The sequence below is a fragment of the Rhamphochromis longiceps genome, linkage group LG22 (assembly GCF_057381845.1).
Source record: "Rhamphochromis longiceps isolate RC_006_pf linkage group LG22, R_longiceps_female_GT1.1, whole genome shotgun sequence".
In the NCBI taxonomy this organism is placed as follows: Eukaryota; Metazoa; Chordata; class Actinopteri; order Cichliformes; family Cichlidae; genus Rhamphochromis; species Rhamphochromis longiceps.
The window spans coordinates 21,321,140-21,338,518 of record NC_140577.1 but is presented as its reverse complement, the minus strand read 5'-3'; the positions used below and the strand labels follow the sequence as shown (position 1 = coordinate 21,338,518).

Here is a 17,379-nt window from a genome sequence, read left to right as displayed (position 1 = left end):
GTTTTTCTGTGTTAAAATATCACTGCAGTGGCTAAGTGAGAGCAAGTCATTGAAACAGCTAGAGAGGCACTCCTTGACCAGTTGAAAACGATTCCATTTATACTGTTTGAAGTTTCAGAAGTTGGTGGTGATAAAAGCATTTTGGTGTCCCAGTGCTGGCAGTACAGTTTCCACAGATGAGCAGGCCAAATTTCTGTTCATAATGTTCAGCTTTCCAGAAAAAAAGAAATGATGATAGCTAGTTTCTCATTTCAATATGGATGAGATGGCAGTGTGCAATATGAAAGATGTCTCATATTAGGCATTTGGGCCGGTAAAAAAAATAATAAATTGACACCCATTTGCGGTTTTCCTTCTGGCTTTCTGAAGCATGCTGGCATCTGTTAGCAAATTTGGGGTTTGTACACAGACTGTATAAAAAAGACAGCCATACCCACCGTGATGTCATCCACTGGCTTCTGGGCTGCACATTCTGACATCCTTGATGTTAGTGTCTTGACCATTTCCATGTTAGCTTTGGAAACTATGTGGACAAAAGTATGAAGCCACACCTCTTAATTTTTCAGATCAGGTGCAATCGGCCTTTGCAAGCTTTCATTCTAAAGAGCTCACTGAATTTGAGCATGGTACTGTAATAGGATGCCAGTGTTGACACTTTGTGTGTGAAATTTGATTATTTGTCAAATTTGTTCCATGTTAACTGTAAGCTGTGTTGTTTTTAAGAATCAGCAACTCTGCCACATAAAATTACAGTGTGGATTCGCTGAGTTCTGAGGTGCATAGTGCATAAAGGTCTGCAACGCTAAGTAACTGCAGAGATCCAAACCTCCTCTGCCATTAACATCAGCACAGAGACTGTGCACTGGAAGCTTCATGGCATGAGTTTCGATGGCCAAACGATTCCTGTAGCCATAAAATGTAGAAGGCCAAGTACTTTTGTCCATATAGCACATAGATGAGAGGATAGAGCACCAAATTATCAGCTAATGCTACCAACCATGGCTAGTAAGCTGCACCCATAAACTGTACTAGTGTACATAGATATCTGCTAAACAGTGCAAAGTAACAGACTCATCAAAGAGCAGAATTTCATTCACAAAAAAACTGAAGCACAAATTTCCTTGTCAGTCATTTTTCAGATAATTCCATTAAAATACTTCAGGAGGCCCCCAAAGGTACAAGCAGTTTTAGAAATAAATTAATTGTCAGGACCCAAAGCAGTCAGTGCAACCACACCCCTAATTATAGGCTTTAACCAAATGGATGAGTTATTTAAAACAAAAAAAGTTCACTAAATTGTACTGTTGTTATAAAACGGGGAAGAATAAAGGCCAAACTGCTTTTTGTACCAGCCTGTAAACATGCTTTTAATACTCTTGAATTCGTCGTAGGAATCTGTTGGGACAGGAATGAGCTTCAAGTGGCCATTAGAGACACTTTTGCATTGGCCTCATTTTTCAGCAATAAAGGCTGTCTCTTAGTTTCCTTAGTGCTTTGGTTCATCAATGGGTTTTTTTCAGACATACAGAACTACTGTTTTCTGTGAAAATGCTCTTAAAACCAATTGTACACTACTACCCAAGCACCAAGGTAAAGAGGAGAAAAAGAAGAAATGTTAGTAACAATGGTGAATTTAGATGGTGTATTTTTTTGGTTGCTAGGAGATTGGTTCTGGGACCTGAAGGGCCTCTTGAAGCAGCAAAATAAAGAAGAATTAAAATGAAATTTGCTCTTAGAGTTCTGTTTTATATCTGTTTTCGGTCACTGGCCAAATGTAACAGTTTACTCCTTTTCTTTGGAAAGGAGCTATGAATTGAACTAAGCTATCCTGAGCTCTCCATTTATTTCTCCTTTTTAGCAGAAACCTCATAAAAGGCATTCATTATTTCCAGGTAAATAGAAAAAAAGAAACAAAACAAAATTCTACCATAACCTTGATAATAGTCTTTTCTATCTTTTCTTTCTCTTGCAGACAGCAACTTCATCCTGGCCAATGCTCAGGTGTCGAAGGGGTTTCCCATTGTGTACTGCTCCGATGGCTTCTGTGAGCTCACAGGCTTCTCTCGGGCAGAGGTCATGCAGAAGAGCTGCGCCTGTAAGTTCCTGTATGGTCCTGAGACAAGCGAAAGCATCATCCTCAGCATCGACGAGGCTTTGGAGGAGCGCAAAGAGTTTAAGGATGAGATCATGTTCTACAAAAAGACAGGTCAGTCAAATGTCACTTTCCTAGCTGTAGTATTTGAGTTGCGTGCTCAATTATTGTTGGCTCCCTTCATTTATCATTTGTTTTCAGCTCATGCCGAGTCGCTTCACAACGCAGTGCAGAGTCTGAGCCTTTATTTACCATTTGCCAATTAGGTTGTAGAATCATAGATGGTAGGCAGGCTCAGAAAGCTATTAGATACTGCACCATGGGGTACTTTGTCTTTCAGATTTCCACGAATGGATGGCAGTTGTGTGTGGCTATTTCTGAGGAAGGTCAATTTAACCTGGCGTAGATGGGCCAGTCGATAGATGAAGCAATGGCAGAAGGCATGGATGTATTACTTCTTTTATTGAGCCATTCTCATTAAATGGTGATTAAACAAAGCCACCAGTCGGGAATGTCCTACAGTTATTATTTAATTCTGAGACATATTAAACTTTAATAGCTGTCTGCTAGTGACTCCTTAACCCCGTCTCCTTCAATTAAACCGAGACCAGAAACTAGCTGTGGTGCAGTATGGTTCGGTGTGTGATTCGCTGATTAGCGAGCCGGCCAATGAACAAAATGGAGTCAAAATAATGAGATCGTCAGGGTGCCAGCAGATACACACTTGCTGTGATACAAGCTGAGATGGTGCTATGTACCCCTGCATTTAAGAGTTTTTGTTATTTCTTATTGTTTGGGTTTTTTTTTTTTAACAGATCCAGTTGTGAATCTACAAAATAATTAGAAAAACACGTTTCCACCCAGACAGCCAAATGTTGTATTTTTTAGTGAATACCTCAGCAGTTCCTCTGTCACAATCCAGGAGGAAAGTTATTCATTTTATCAGTTTAGTGTCTCTCTTTCACTTCACATTAGGGCTCATTCGTGAGTTTCCAACTGAGCCTTCAACATGACACATTTGATAAAGTCTGTGGAAACAAAAGAAATCTGTTCTTGTGCAACTGGGCAAAGTCTCTTCCTTGATAATCTGACTGGATTGCTTTATTTTTCACTTTCGGTTGTGGAGATTTCTGTTTTGTTTTGTCCAAACAGATCAGTGGTGAGCAATGAACCTGCCTCGACATTATTTTCTGTTGGCACGGAGATGGAGCCTGCAACAGCTGCTAGAACCGCAAGTTCCAGCAGCTGTTAATGTTTTTAAATCGATCAAATGAGCTTGTCACTTTACGAGCTGTTGTTTCTAAACATTGATTCAAACAAACAGCGTTGGTTCAATGTCTCTAAAGCTGCCATCAATTTACACAGCACTGGGCTCAGCCAGTCTATACTGTAGATGAGGTTACAGCTGAGAGGACCATCATATTACTTTCAATTCAATTCAGTTCCATTTTTTTTTTATAGTGCCAATTCATGACAACTCCTCAAGACACTTTATATTGAAAGATAAAGACCCAACAATAGTAGAAAGAAATGGTACGGCTCTGTGAGCAAGGACTTGGTGACAGTGGGAAGGAAAAACTCATTTTTAACAGGAAGAAACCGCGAGCAGAACCAGACTCCACCAACACTGGTTGGGTGTGAGAGGAAAGACAGAAAAATATTATAAATAACCAAATTATTGGATGCTAAATCATTATTTTCCATCTTGGTTTTACCGCACACATTTCTTCATCTCCAGAAGAGTAAAAGTCAGCAGTAGAAGTCCAACTTCTCCTTTGACTGATGTTGTACTACCTACATGTTCTGTCACATCTCGAGTCCTGCCCAGAAGGTTATTGTAGTTGGTTAAAAGTAAACTAAAGACTAAAACGAGGTTTGAAAAAAGATTTTAATTAACCAAAAAGAGCTTTTTTTTCTACTTGCTTCCACTAGCTTCCACTTAGGATATGAGTGGAATATTCACCAGTGATGCTCCACCAGTCACAAAAATCTTAAAAACCTGGACAGCTGCAGGAGCCCAAAAGGATATCGACTCAAAACTCACAACATTCATCAAATTCACATCAAAATCAATTAGGCAATACACAGCAGAATCAACCACAGAGGAGATTCTAAAGGCTTCCCGTGTAGATGGGTTGCTAATATAAAAGTCCAATTAGTATCTAGTCATGGGGTAATTGATGTTCCTGCACCCGTGCGTTTGGCAATAAGTAGAACTCAGGTGTGACTGCCTTACTACCTGCTTTGTTTTTTTTTCACTGCTGTTTATAATAAAGTTTGCATGCACATGCAACATATTTACTGCACTTTAGTGCACGCCTAATAGAGGATGTTCAAAACACACAAATCTGTCTGATATTGCAGAGGACTTAGAAATTGCGAGATCTGCAAACACCATTGTGTGAACTGATCAAAAGCTGTTTGTGATTACGCTGTTTTGACAGCAGCTGTGAAGATGATTTGCCATGCTGCATGCTCTCTCAAAACGAGTAAAACAGAGATGGTGATTCGTGCACATGTCAGATTTTTTAGCATGTTTGCATGTGTTTATTTTTGATTGGCTTTTAAAGCAAATTCAGCAGGTCGTGCAGGGTATACACAGCTTTGCTAATAGCATCACAGATGTGATTTTCTACCCGCATCTTTGTTGTCTTTGCCACCATCTCCTTTTCTTTTCACTCAGCCCTTTTGTTACATTTCATCTCTCTCTCTTTCTCTCATGGCAATGCCATTTGTTTCAGTCCCGGTCTTATTACCATCTCCACATTGTTCTTTTGGCACCGCTTTTTCTATGTCTCTGTTCCTTATCTTGCTGCTTCCTCCCCTGCCTCAGCCTTTTTGTGTTGCCTCATCCCTCTCGTTTTCGTCTGTCACAGCAGCGTCCCGAAAGTAAACGCGGCTGATTGACTCAGTTTGTCCTCCGTCTGTCTGCCTGAGAAAAGCCAACGCTGCATGATCGCAATCAAGAAGGCTCTTTCTCTCACTGTGTACTTGATAGTGCTGCCTTGTCTTGCAGGCAGACAGATATTCGCATGTACACACGGGGAGACGAAAAATACTGAGATTTAGTTATCATGAGGTGAGGGGGATTTAGTGAGTGGGAGAGATGGGAGGGAACTCCATGGGAAATCCCTCTTGATCAACAACTCATTTCTAATTACTGAGCAGAAAAGCAGTAAAGGTAGAGCAAAGATCTCTACTGTCACAGTGACATTGTGTGCTAAAAAAAGACGAATCCTTTTAAAGAACTAAAATGTTCACCTACCTACCTAGATTAGGTTTATTTAAATATTGTCCTTATTATTTACTGCCAGCCATGCACAATCCCCCAGCTTGATGTGGATTAGGTATAATTTGATGTGATTAAATAATTAACATAAAGAAGACTTCCAGACGGTCCTTAAGGAACACAAACTCGCTTTTAGATACAGCCCTGACTTGATCACTTTTTAAGCTGATGGAGTAAACTCATAAGCAGACAACTGCACATATGCAGATCCAGAGGACACGAAACACGATTTAGTTTCATTTCAAATTTTCAGTCCATCCAAGCCCAATATTTGCTCTTCTTCTCAATCTGCTGTAGTCTCATCAAAATTCTGTGAAAAACATCTGTCCCTTAGCTACTGAATGCTCCACTGTGCTCACTAGCATGCTCCTAATTGTTTGCTGTTCGGTGCTCGGCAGGCAGCGTACAGTGGCTTTTAATGAGAGCTGTAAAAACAGTCCCAAAGTTTTGATCTGTGGAACCAAAACAATGAACTAAAAAGAAATGTTCCACAAAGTTGAGGCAGACGGCAGGCTGGAGATAATTCCACAGTATGCATTTTGTTAACTTTTTGGCTCATCTACAGTACATACAAAAGGATACAATGTGGTCTACTTGTATTTTCTGGATGCACAAATCTGTCTCCTATGACACTTTCCTTTGGTAAATCAATCGTTTAACAAGTGCACAATAACCACAACGAGCACACTCATTCTGATCAGAAACACTGCCCACAATACTGACCTGTAGTCTCTTTGACAAGGAATCTATTTAGCAGGAGATGGGACCTCAGAGATGGGTTCATCTCTTGCTGTGCCTGGAGAAAAGTGGCTTGATCTATTTAAAGTCTCTGCTTCCCCCGAGGGGCATCCAGCTGTAGACAGGCTCACTAATAAGTCTAAATCTTTGGAACTGTTGCTTTTGCATAAACACACCGGTATACGCACAAACTGTAAATCTTGTGTGTGTTTTCCCCTTTCAGCTGTGTTGTTCTGGTGCCTGCTGGACATTGTGCCAATTAAGAACGAAAAAGGCGACGTGGTGCTCTTTCTGGCTTCATTTAAGGACATCACTGACACTAAAGTCAAAGCCATCCAAGAAGACAAGAGGGAAGGTCTGTATGTGTATTTATGTACAGGAAGTTATGTCCTCTAAAGAGAGGTGACCAGAATCCCCAAATATTTAATCTTCATTTTGCATGTGGATTTTTATAATGTAAGCAGCCACAGCTTATCCATCGGATTCAATAGTTAAACTGGTGTTTCATGATGTAGACAAAAACAATCCGCTTAAGCTGTTGCATAAAATATGTGTTGAAGCTGAGTGTATTTGATCTCTCCAATGGAAAGTAGTAAGGTCCCCTTATACTGTTATTCATCTTTCTTTACTGCATACTGTACAAGTTAGGTTTGTGGGGCAAAAGGTTGTAGTGCAAACTAAAGACCAAGAGTTAATATAACATCCATCCATCCATTCAATTCAGCGTCAGGGAGCTAGAGCCTATCCCAGCGGTCAAATTATAATTGCAAGTTTACCACAGAGAACGCACACAAGCATGAGGAAGAACATACAAACCCTAAAAAGGTCCCACATGTCCAGTGGATTCAAATACAAGACCTTGCTGTGAGGCAACAGTGCTAACCACTGTATCAGTCCCTGTCTTTAAATAAATTATGTATAAAGCCTTTACTTGCATTTCAAGACAATAGATCGGTTTTTGTTTTTATTTTTTTAATCTAAAACCAGTCTTTGTTCAGGTGCTTTGGTCAGGATTAGCATGTTCTGTCTGATAGGGAATTTAAAAATGAACTTCAATCAATGTTTCCAGCTTTTGTGATTTTCATCAATACATAAAGAAGCTAAGCTAAAGCCAGAGTCAATGTGTGTGAATCTATGTGCTTGTGAAGTAAGCAAACTCACGTTTCTCATCTCAGACCTTCCTCTTCTGGATTTGCCTAATTACTCTGTAAATAAGGCGGAACTGGAAGCAGAAAGCAAAGTTATTTTTGCCCATATAATGAAATGCTTTTCATAGAAAAGGAAAGAGGCTGATGCTGCATGCCTCTGACACAGACAAACAGCACAGTATAATGGGTTTGAGACCCACTATTAATCATGTGTGTCTTCCTGTGAACTAAGGCAAATGGTAAATGGACTGGTTCTTACATAGTGCTTTTCTACTAGACCTGAGCACTCAAAGTGCTTTATAAAAATTGTCTGATTCACCCATTCATATAAGCACTTTTTTCTATGGTTAATGGCTCTCCAACAGTCACACCCATTCACACTCCCATGGATGATTTGGAGATCAACTTAGGCCATCTAGTATTTTTACCAAAGGATATTTGGCATGCAGACTGGATCGAACCACTGATCTTCCGTTTAGTGATGACCTGAACTTTATGCTTTAACCAAAAACCCAAACAGCCACTACATAAAGATATGACACAACATAGAAGAGCGAGCTCGACAGGACAACACTGTACAAGTGCACCTAAAGGGTAAAGGTCACTCTTCTTTCTTCCGTTCACAAGCACCTTACCCAAATCACAAATCATGTGTCAAGTAACCTCATTAGGTTAGATGATAGGGTGGGGCAAGGTCTGACAGTGGTTTCACCCAAAACCTCCGGTGGTAATGACCCACACCTTTTTTCACACCTTATTTCATGATTAATATTGGTCAACAACCACTTCTCGAGGGACAACTCACCAGGGTTTAAATACGTGGGACCCTCCACCTTTTGCTTTTAGAGCTGAAGAAGCCTCTTGAATGAGAGGTGAAGAGTCTTCAAAAACTTTCAAGCTTAAGACGAGACTCTTGCGTATCTTGTCGATCTCCTGTCATTCCTTTGTTTGTTCTCTTCTTTTATGACAAACATTTTCACCTTTGGCAAAACGGCTTCTCACCTCTACTTGACTTTTTGCATCCTTGAGTACTTTTTTCACAACTGCATCCCTCCATGAGTTTCTCATCTATTCCATCTGATTTTACAATCTGTCCACGGCTTCCCCTACTTATGCACAACATCCACCCCTCCCTACCTGTGTGCCCCCTCTACCCACACAAGAATGGCTTTAAAAGTGGAGGGAAATTCATTAGATCTAAAAATAAGAATGTCTCTGCCTCTGTGCTCCTGCCGTGTCACGTCCCCCAAGGCTGCACCGTGTTATGGATGAGCCCTGTCTTTTCTCCTTGTCTGTGGTCCACACGCGCACACACCCACAACACACACCAGAGAACTCATATACTTTCCAAAGGACACTCAGAAGCAGTTATCACTTCTATTCTGCAGCTTTGTTATCGTTGTTATCCCCTTTCAAGCCAATCTAGCCTTAGTCCTTTCCTGTGGGTGCGCAGCGGTGAGAATGAGGCCCAGAACCCAGCAGCAATAAAGTGCCTTCTCCCATTACCCAACTCCTCAGTCTGAACACATCACTCCTGCACTATCCTGCACTATCTACTTTATCTGCTACACACAGTCCCACACCAGTAGCAATTTACCACAGAAAATATACCTTACTGAACTGCCTCTTTGCCCCAGTGGCGACTTATCAAAGCTGAAAATTTCACTGTTTTGTTCGAGATGGTACTTACACAATAAGACATTATCAGTCAACGGGTTTGTCCAGTACAGCGGATGAAAGCATAATAAATGTTTTTTGACCAAACAAAAGGCCAAAGGACTGTAAATATCATTCACTATCTTTGCATTTCTGATCAAATAACACAGTTTGCTTAGAAATGAATTATTCCCACTGCTGCATATTCATGTTTTCCTATTCAAGGCAGAATATTATGTATTTCATCAAGTATAATGGCTGGTTCAGTCATCAGTTAACCTTGGGGGGTAAAGTGTTGTAGAGCGGTGTGTACTAATTTTTCCCTGTGTGCATTTCCAGAGCGACGGCGCGGCAGGGTGAAAACAGGCTCTCCTTTCAGCTCGGCTCGTCTGCGGAGCAGTACCGTACTTTATCACATCTCTGGGCACCTACACAGCAGAGAGAAGAGCAAGATTAAACTCAACAAGGTATCATCATATCATCAGCCTCTTCAAACAATGGGATAGGATGCACTGTGATGAAGGATTCATTTAAAAAGTGGATGGGGACAGATTGTGCAATTTGGGAATTAAGAAGATAACTGCTGTTAGTGAAGCACAATGGACACACTCAAGGGCTAGGAGCAAATATCTCTCACAAACAGTGAATTTACAACAATATGAATAGTTTGAGTAATTTCATTCCTGTATTAATAATGTGATTATTTATTTAACAAAAAATCAAGTCAAATGCAAAAGCAGTGTGGTAAAAAGAGGGTCTAATGTACTTGATTAACTGAATATTAGCAAGTGTGAGCACCTCTATGAAAGAAGAGGTTCTGGCAGTTTGTTGGTCTGCAGAATTCAGGTGTGTGTTGCATAATGCCAAGAAGGAAAGTCATCAGCAATGATCTTAGAGAAATTGTTGCTGCCTATGAGGCCGTTTCTAAACCATCTGAAGTCCATCATTCTACAGTGAAATAGATTTACAAGTAGAAAATATTCAAGACAATTGCCAGCATGATGTCCCATCACATCCACCCCGAGGTCAGACTGTGCAATGCTCAGAGTATTGCAAAAAGTCCAAGAGCTACATCTCAAAGTCTACATGTTAAAGTTAAAGACAATAGGAATAAGACAGAACAATGACAGCGTGTGTGGAAGAGCTGTCAGAAGAAACCCTCTTCTCACTAAACTGAACACTGCAGAAACAATGTGCTTTGGACAGATGAGACCAAAGCAGAGATATTTGGCAATAATGTGCAACACCACACTCGGTGAAAGCCAAACTCATACCAACCTTTAGCACGGTGATGGGGGGTAAAGACTAAGAAATTCAGCTACAGGAGCTGGATACTTTGGAGACCATGAACCCCTCTGTATACCAAAATATTTCAGAGTCATAAATGAGGACATTAGCAGTCAAACAGCTAACATTTGGCCCAAATTGGGACATGCAACAGGATGTTGAACAGAATTTCTGAAAAGAAAATTATCAAAGTGCTACAATGGCCCAGTACATCAACCTGATTGAAAGTTGGAACATTATGAGAGCTGTGCATTAATAAATGCTGTCAAACCTTCATGACCTGAATAATTAAAAGAAGGCGTGCTTTCTTTTTCGCTTGACTGTAGGTGGAAATAGGTGGATAAACTGGCTTTTTCCCCCTTATATTGTCCCATCCAGAATGTGTTTGGCGACCTACCTGCTCTGCCCGAGTATAAGGTAGCAGATGCCAAGAAATCCAAATTCATCTTACTACACTACAGCACATTCAAAGCAGGATGGGACTGGTTGATTCTGCTCGCCACGTTCTACGTTGCCGTGACGGTGCCCTATAACGTGTGCTTCATCGGTAACGATGACGACCTGACCCGCAGCACAACCGTCAGTGACATTGCCGTGGAGATATTGTTCATCATAGGTCGGTTGCTGTCTTAAAACTGTTTTATTGTCACTTGTAAATAATTGAGTCTTCATAATAAGCACCAAGCCTGTGTGTGTCTTTTTTCTTCAACTGCCAGACATCGTTTTCAATTTTCGTACCACTTATGTCAGCAAGTCAGGCCAGGTGGTCTTCGACGCACGACAGATATGCATCCACTACCTGACCACGTGGTTTATCATCGACTTGGTGGCCGCGTTGCCCTTTGACCTGCTCTACGCCGTGAAAGTCAGCGTGGTGAGTAGCAACTGGCTCGATGCCTAACACCGCAACATAATTTGGTTTCCAGAGCTCTTTCAGTGTCTCTTTGGGATATTAATTACGTGCACTGAGCAAGCACTGACAAAACTATCACATCTGCATCATTAAAACTTTTTTTCTGTTGCTTTAGTAAAATACATATCCCCCTAAAGAACAATTGAGAGGAGGAAGAAACAGAGATCTGGAGCAATTAGGTAGACTGTGTTGTCTTGTCCCCGGATGAATGATGTCACTGAGTCGAAGCATTGCACTTTAGGGAGGTTTTGATTGGTTGCTTATAGAACTTTTCGTTCTCTGGTCTCTAATTTAGAGAATGGGATGCTTTGACTGTGCTGAATATCACTGTTTGCTCACTCAGCTGCTGTAGAGTGGATCAAAAGCTCAATACGGAGTACTGGATGGATGCACACAAGCATCCAGTCTCAAATAGGTGCGTGTTTGACTAAATGCTCAGAACAGAACAGGTATTAAAGAGCAGGAAGAAAGTGTACAGATCTGTGTTATGAAAGGAGACGGTTAATAGAAGAATTCGGCCGCTGTTTGAAAAAAATCAGCAAAATGAAAAAAAATATTTACTTTCAAGGTAAGGAGGGAGGGAAAGGATGCGAGTAGTAAAAGGCTGCTGCAGGCAGTGGTACCGGTTTTATACAAGACTCTATTAATGGAAATACCACATGCTCAGTAGGCCAGGATTTGTGTGTAGGGGTACCAGGCCATGAGTTCCTCCATTTCCCCGCTGGGATCAGCAGGAATGGCTAGTAATTGAGGAACGTTCTGCGTGAAGTCTCCTCTAAGGACAGCATTCATGCTGATGTCCCTTTTGAGAACAGAAGCCATCTTTCACCGAAATGAGCCATGGGGCCTCAGCGGTGTTCCTCTCTTTTGTTTCCCTGTTGTTTTTGTCATATGTCTCAGTCATTTCTGTTTTTAGTGTGTTTCGCATTCTATCTTGTGACTTTTCTGTTGTTTTGTGTCACTTGCACTTTCTTGCTCTTTTTCATAGTCTCTATAATGCTCTCATTTTCCATGATCATTGCTCTGTGTATTATAAAATGCAGATAATGTTTGTACATATTTCACAAGTTTAGGAAACAGAAGGGGACAGAGGGAAAAGTATAGAATTAAGCAAAAGCAAGTCTATGATTCTGGGTGCTGTAATTTGTATGTATATATTGGGTGTCTATACACTGGTTATCGCTGAAAGTGTATATATGAAAAGGTTTCTGTGCATCATTTTGTTACCCGCAGATTGTCACAAAAACACATAATTTTACCCAAATTTTATAGCTGAATGCACAAAAAATGCAAAACATAACAGAGTTGGCAGACATAAAATAGTATTTTTGCACCAACAAAGTGATTCCCAAAGAAATGTGAACTTAAAACTGGAAGCGTATCTCGATATTGTCTGGAGTAAGTCATTAAAGCAGAGTGATCAAAAAACAAAAATAAAAATAACGATAAACAGTATTTGAAAGTTGTTTTCTTAAGGAAAAGGGGAAAATTTCAGCAAAGACCTGACACAGGACCTAAGAGATGCATCTGGTTCTTCAGCTGATCCAGCTACTGTTCACTGAAGCTTCATGAGAAATTGTGCCAGTGAAAGGGTGGCTGTCAGGAAGCCATTTTTAATGAAGGGAAACAGGTATGGTATTCAAAATTAAATTAAGAACTGGCCTGAAAATTAGTGGTAACAGGAGTGATGAATCCAATTTTGAAATTTTTGGTTCAAAAAGTCAATATGTACAGATGAGGTCAGGAGAGATGTATAACAGCAAGTGTCTACAGCCATCTGTAAAACATGGTGGAGGCTCTGTCATGGGTTTGGGCTGCATTTCAATCAGCAGTGTTGGAGAGCTTATCAACACTGATGAAATTATGAACACAGAAAAGTACCATCACATTTTGATCCTCTACACAGAGTTTCATTGGGAGCAGCTTCATTTTTCAGCATGACTGATTTTTGATATATATAGATTATATTATCATTTATGCTTGCACTTGTTTCACTGCATCGCACCTATTTTGCATTTTCCTACAAAATTAAAAAGATATGAGGGGTAGCTCAAGACTTTAGCACAATGCTGTACTCTTACTGTGAGGGAATAAAGGAACAGAAGAAATATGTAATTAAATAATATAAAAAAAACCCACTGTTTATATGAACAGCAAGCTCCAGGCAGGTTACCAATACTCACCGATTAGTCCTTTTCCTTGGATATATTCCTTTTTATTGGGTGTTTTCAATACTCTTCCCTTTTTCTCTGTACTTTGGACCAGACCTCTATTTATCATCTCCAGTTGGTCCAAAATGCAGCTGTTCATCTGCTGACTAGTTCAAAACAGAAGGAGCGTATAACCCAGAGTTGGCCTCTCTACACTGGTTTCCTGTTCCTTACAGGATCCAATTTAAAACTTTACTCTTTCAGAGCCTTCTCTGTGACAGGTCCCAGACTCTGGAATAGTCTGCCTCTAAATATTAGATCTGCACAAACACTCGAACATTTTAAATCTTTACCGAAAACACATTTTTATCCACTGGCTTTTAGCACATGTTGGCCTGAACATTTTTTGTTTTAACAGCCCCATTAACATCATTGTTGTGCATTTTACTTATTTTAGTTGCCTTTTAGTTTACAAAGCACTTTGTCCAGCATGAGCTGTTGTAAATGTGCTTTATAAATAAACTTGACCTTGACCTTGAAATTTTGTGTGCATTTCCATGCACAACTGTACATTTTAGTTCCCACAGAAATTTTGCTTTTATCTGCTTGACTGAAATATTTTTTCAAGAAAATAACACAGGAGGTCCAAAAACGTGTCCTGAGCGGAAATTTGAATAGCATTTCTTCACTTGAAAATGTTTACCACCAATGTACATTTCATTCACTTCTTACTTCTTTCTTAAATGAAAAGTGTGCTGAGATTATCTGGCTTTTTACTGATATGAACATTTTTTTCAGCAGTACATAGTTGATGCAAACAGAAACCTCCGCTTGATTTAGCTGCTGTGAGTAGGTCTCCTGGGTCTGTATGGCTGGATGCCCTGTTGGCATTAGGGAACAATGTTATTCATGCTTATTGGGCTGATACCGTGGCATTAATAAAATAAATAAATAAATAAACATGCATGACTGGCCATGCTGTTGTGATAGGCGTGCAGGGCTAAAGGCGTGGCTACAGGGGGAGAAATAATGAGCATTTCTGCAACCTTATGGTCTCACGCGCACAAAAAGCAGAAGTAAGCAATCAGGCTGCAAAGCATATATATTTCACACCTGATAAGCAGAGGAAATGAAAATGTGAATGGCAGGGGTGAGATGGAAGTGACAGGAGGAAAAGTTAAAGGAAAAAGTAGCAGGTGGTGCACATATGCATTGCTGGCTACATTATATTGCTTACCACTCATGGCGCTGGAGAGAACGGGACGTGGCGCAGCCTGCTCGCTCCATAGGTGGGATGTGGGGTGGTGATAGATAGTGGAGGGGAGATGGTGCCTCTCCCCTGGGCTCAGTAGGAGGCTTCATTACGCCTCGTGCTGCACCAGCTCTCTATTTCTCATGGCGATAGGACAAGCTACCATAAAACTGGAGACATGTGCAGGAGAAGCTCTGATAAGGACAGTCCACATATCTCCTCCTCTTAGCTTTGTTCAAGCACTGTAATTCCCTCCTTTACCTCCTTGTCCCCTCACATGCACCCATGTACACACAAACAACCCTTGATATATTCTAGTTATTACTACATGAAATAGTTATACGGTGCCCTGCTGATAATCAGCACAGAGCCTGAGAAAATATCTGAGTCTGCACATCAAATGTAACCCAGGGGCCAGAGAAACAAATTGTCCCAAAGAAAAGACACTCTTTATTACATATGTTAAATAATGCATGTGCTGTGGACACAGATGTTGGACATCCATCCACACAGATTTTGTGTTGTTATGGTGTGGTTAGCTTTGCATACAATGTGTGGATTATATGCAGCGGTGTGTCAGCACATGGTACTCTAATGGACCCTGGTTTAGCTTCTCTGTCTGCATAAGCTTAGCATTCAGAGATGTACCCTGACAACACCACACCACAGTCAATGCATTGCACATCTATGCAAGGTTAAAGTGACCGTCTAGACGTGAGACTGACCTATGCAATACTGAGAAATGTTTTATCTACAATTGGCAGTTTATGCTTTTTCTTTGACATTTTCCTTGAAGTCTTGATTGCGCTGACTAGTCAGCGACTTTTCTGGGTGCATGACAGAGGCTGTTTGTAGTGTGACAGACTGATTAATCTCACTGTACTAATCTGGCCACCTTTGATGGGCCCCATCTTCAATGCATAGGGTTCCTCACTCTGACTCTCTATAATTTCCCAGCCTCTACAGTTTTAAAGACAAACCCTCTGGGTCCGGTACCACATACTTTGGGGCTAGCTTTGCAATGTTTGCAATGTGATGTTTGTTATCTTGCCTTGAATGTTTAGTTGAGACATTAAACACTGTGCACAGAATATATCATGTTACCTGGGTCGTGCAAGGCCTAACTAGCATGACCTCTTTGGTCCCAGTGTTCCTGCACACTATTTTTATCATTCTAATGTGTCACTCTTCTCTTGATGCTTTGTTCCATTTGCTCAGCATAGAGGACCCTAAGGTGCTGCTGGAAGCACTTGCAGGAGACCATTTTTATCAGCAGTGTTGGTGATTTGGCCCCGTTATACACAGCTGATGGAGAATTCCTTTTCTTTAAGGAAGTTTATCTAATCACTGTGTTTTGTTTTCTCTTAGATGGCCTAAACTACTTCAGTGACTAATTGCTACTGCACAGAGAAATCCAAAACCAAGTCCTTATTTTTTTTAAATATAGTGACGTGATCTTGAGATCTCCTGTTTTTCTTCTCCTTAAATTGATATGAACAGGATCATAATCCCTTTTAAGGACATTTCTTGATTAGAATATCACAGCTGAATGATTTATTGTATTTATTTATTTATTTATTTTTGTGGAAGTGAAGATAACTGTCTGGATGCTTTGACTACACCCTATCTTTATATACAGTATTTTTTTGGCCTACTTTCCCACCCAATTTTCCCTGCTTCCTCTCCTCGCTACACAAATACACATGTAACATGTATCACATGTCCTCTTTGTCCTACATCTTTCTTAATAATACCTGGTGTGTACATCTCCTGTGGGGAAAGATGACAGCAAGTCCCAAATGATAGACTGTTCGCGCAGTTTGCCTGAGGAGCAGGTGCAAGTCAGAGGAGGGCTCAGAAGACATGGGCCAAAATTTAAGTGGTTACAGAATGAAGGAAAACAGAAAAGGCATAAAAAGTCCAGAGAAGCAAACTCGGCTGAAGGTGGGAATTTTAAGTTAAGACACAAAACCAACACACAGGCTGATTTCTCTTGCATTCAAGGTTATCAGCAAATCTTGATACAGATCACATTATAGAGTCAGAGAGCAACTGAGTAACTAATGCTTCTTTTTTCCTATAATTAGTGCTGCATGTGCACAAAAGTGGCTTAATCAAATATTATTAACATAGTCGGTGGCTATTATTTGATATGCCTCCCATAAATATCATAGTGGGGAGCTTCTTAACACCAGTTGGCTGGTTAATTTGAGAAAACTGAAAATACATTTAATGTTTTAGTTCTTCGACACTTCTTTTTATATCTCTTGAGAAGAATTTGTTGGTTAGACTACTGTTAATAACTGACAATCATTTAAAGTTCATGCTGGCTTTGAAATTTAGTACAGAATGTCAGTTTTATGTGTTTTTTTAAACTCTTTGATAATAAGAACCATTTTAAAGAAGATTCAATGTATCCTTGTCCATATAATTAAAAATACATCTGTCAATCCAAAATGTGAATTCCACTTCACTTTAATGTGAAAGTTCTTAACAGTAAAACTTGTATGTAACCAGTTACTTCATTATCTACAAATAGATTCACCTTGGTTTATTGTTTACCTACAGGTGTCAGTGGTGCACCTGTTGAAGACAGTGCGTTTAATTCGACTGCTGAGGCTGCTCCAAAAGATGGACCGCTACTCGCAGCACAGCACTGTGGTTCTGACCCTGCTGATGTCCATGTTTGCCCTTCTGGCTCACTGGATGGCCTGCATCTGGTACATCATCGGCAAGAAGGAAATGGAGGACAACACGAACAACTGGGATATTGGTCAGTGGCGGGGGAAATCTTAACTGCAAATCTTCAAACTCTTCTTCTTCTTTGAGCTGCTTCCTTTAGGGTTTGCCACAG

At 40.4% G+C, this 17,379-nt stretch overlaps 1 protein-coding gene across 1 annotated transcript in view; it reads left to right on the top strand.

Annotated features, from left to right (window-relative positions):
* kcnh8 (potassium voltage-gated channel, subfamily H (eag-related), member 8) overlaps positions 1 to 17,379 on the top strand; it is a 57,684-nt gene that overhangs the window by 18,419 nt on the left and 21,886 nt on the right. Inside the window, exons 2-7 of the mRNA XM_085395531.1 lie at positions 1,973 to 2,206; positions 6,343 to 6,474; positions 9,263 to 9,390; positions 10,589 to 10,826; positions 10,927 to 11,084; positions 17,094 to 17,298. Of these exons, the coding sequence (XP_085251657.1) occupies positions 1,973 to 2,206; positions 6,343 to 6,474; positions 9,263 to 9,390; positions 10,589 to 10,826; positions 10,927 to 11,084; positions 17,094 to 17,298 (1,095 nt within the window). The remainder of the gene's footprint in view (positions 1 to 1,972; positions 2,207 to 6,342; positions 6,475 to 9,262; positions 9,391 to 10,588; positions 10,827 to 10,926; positions 11,085 to 17,093; positions 17,299 to 17,379) is intronic.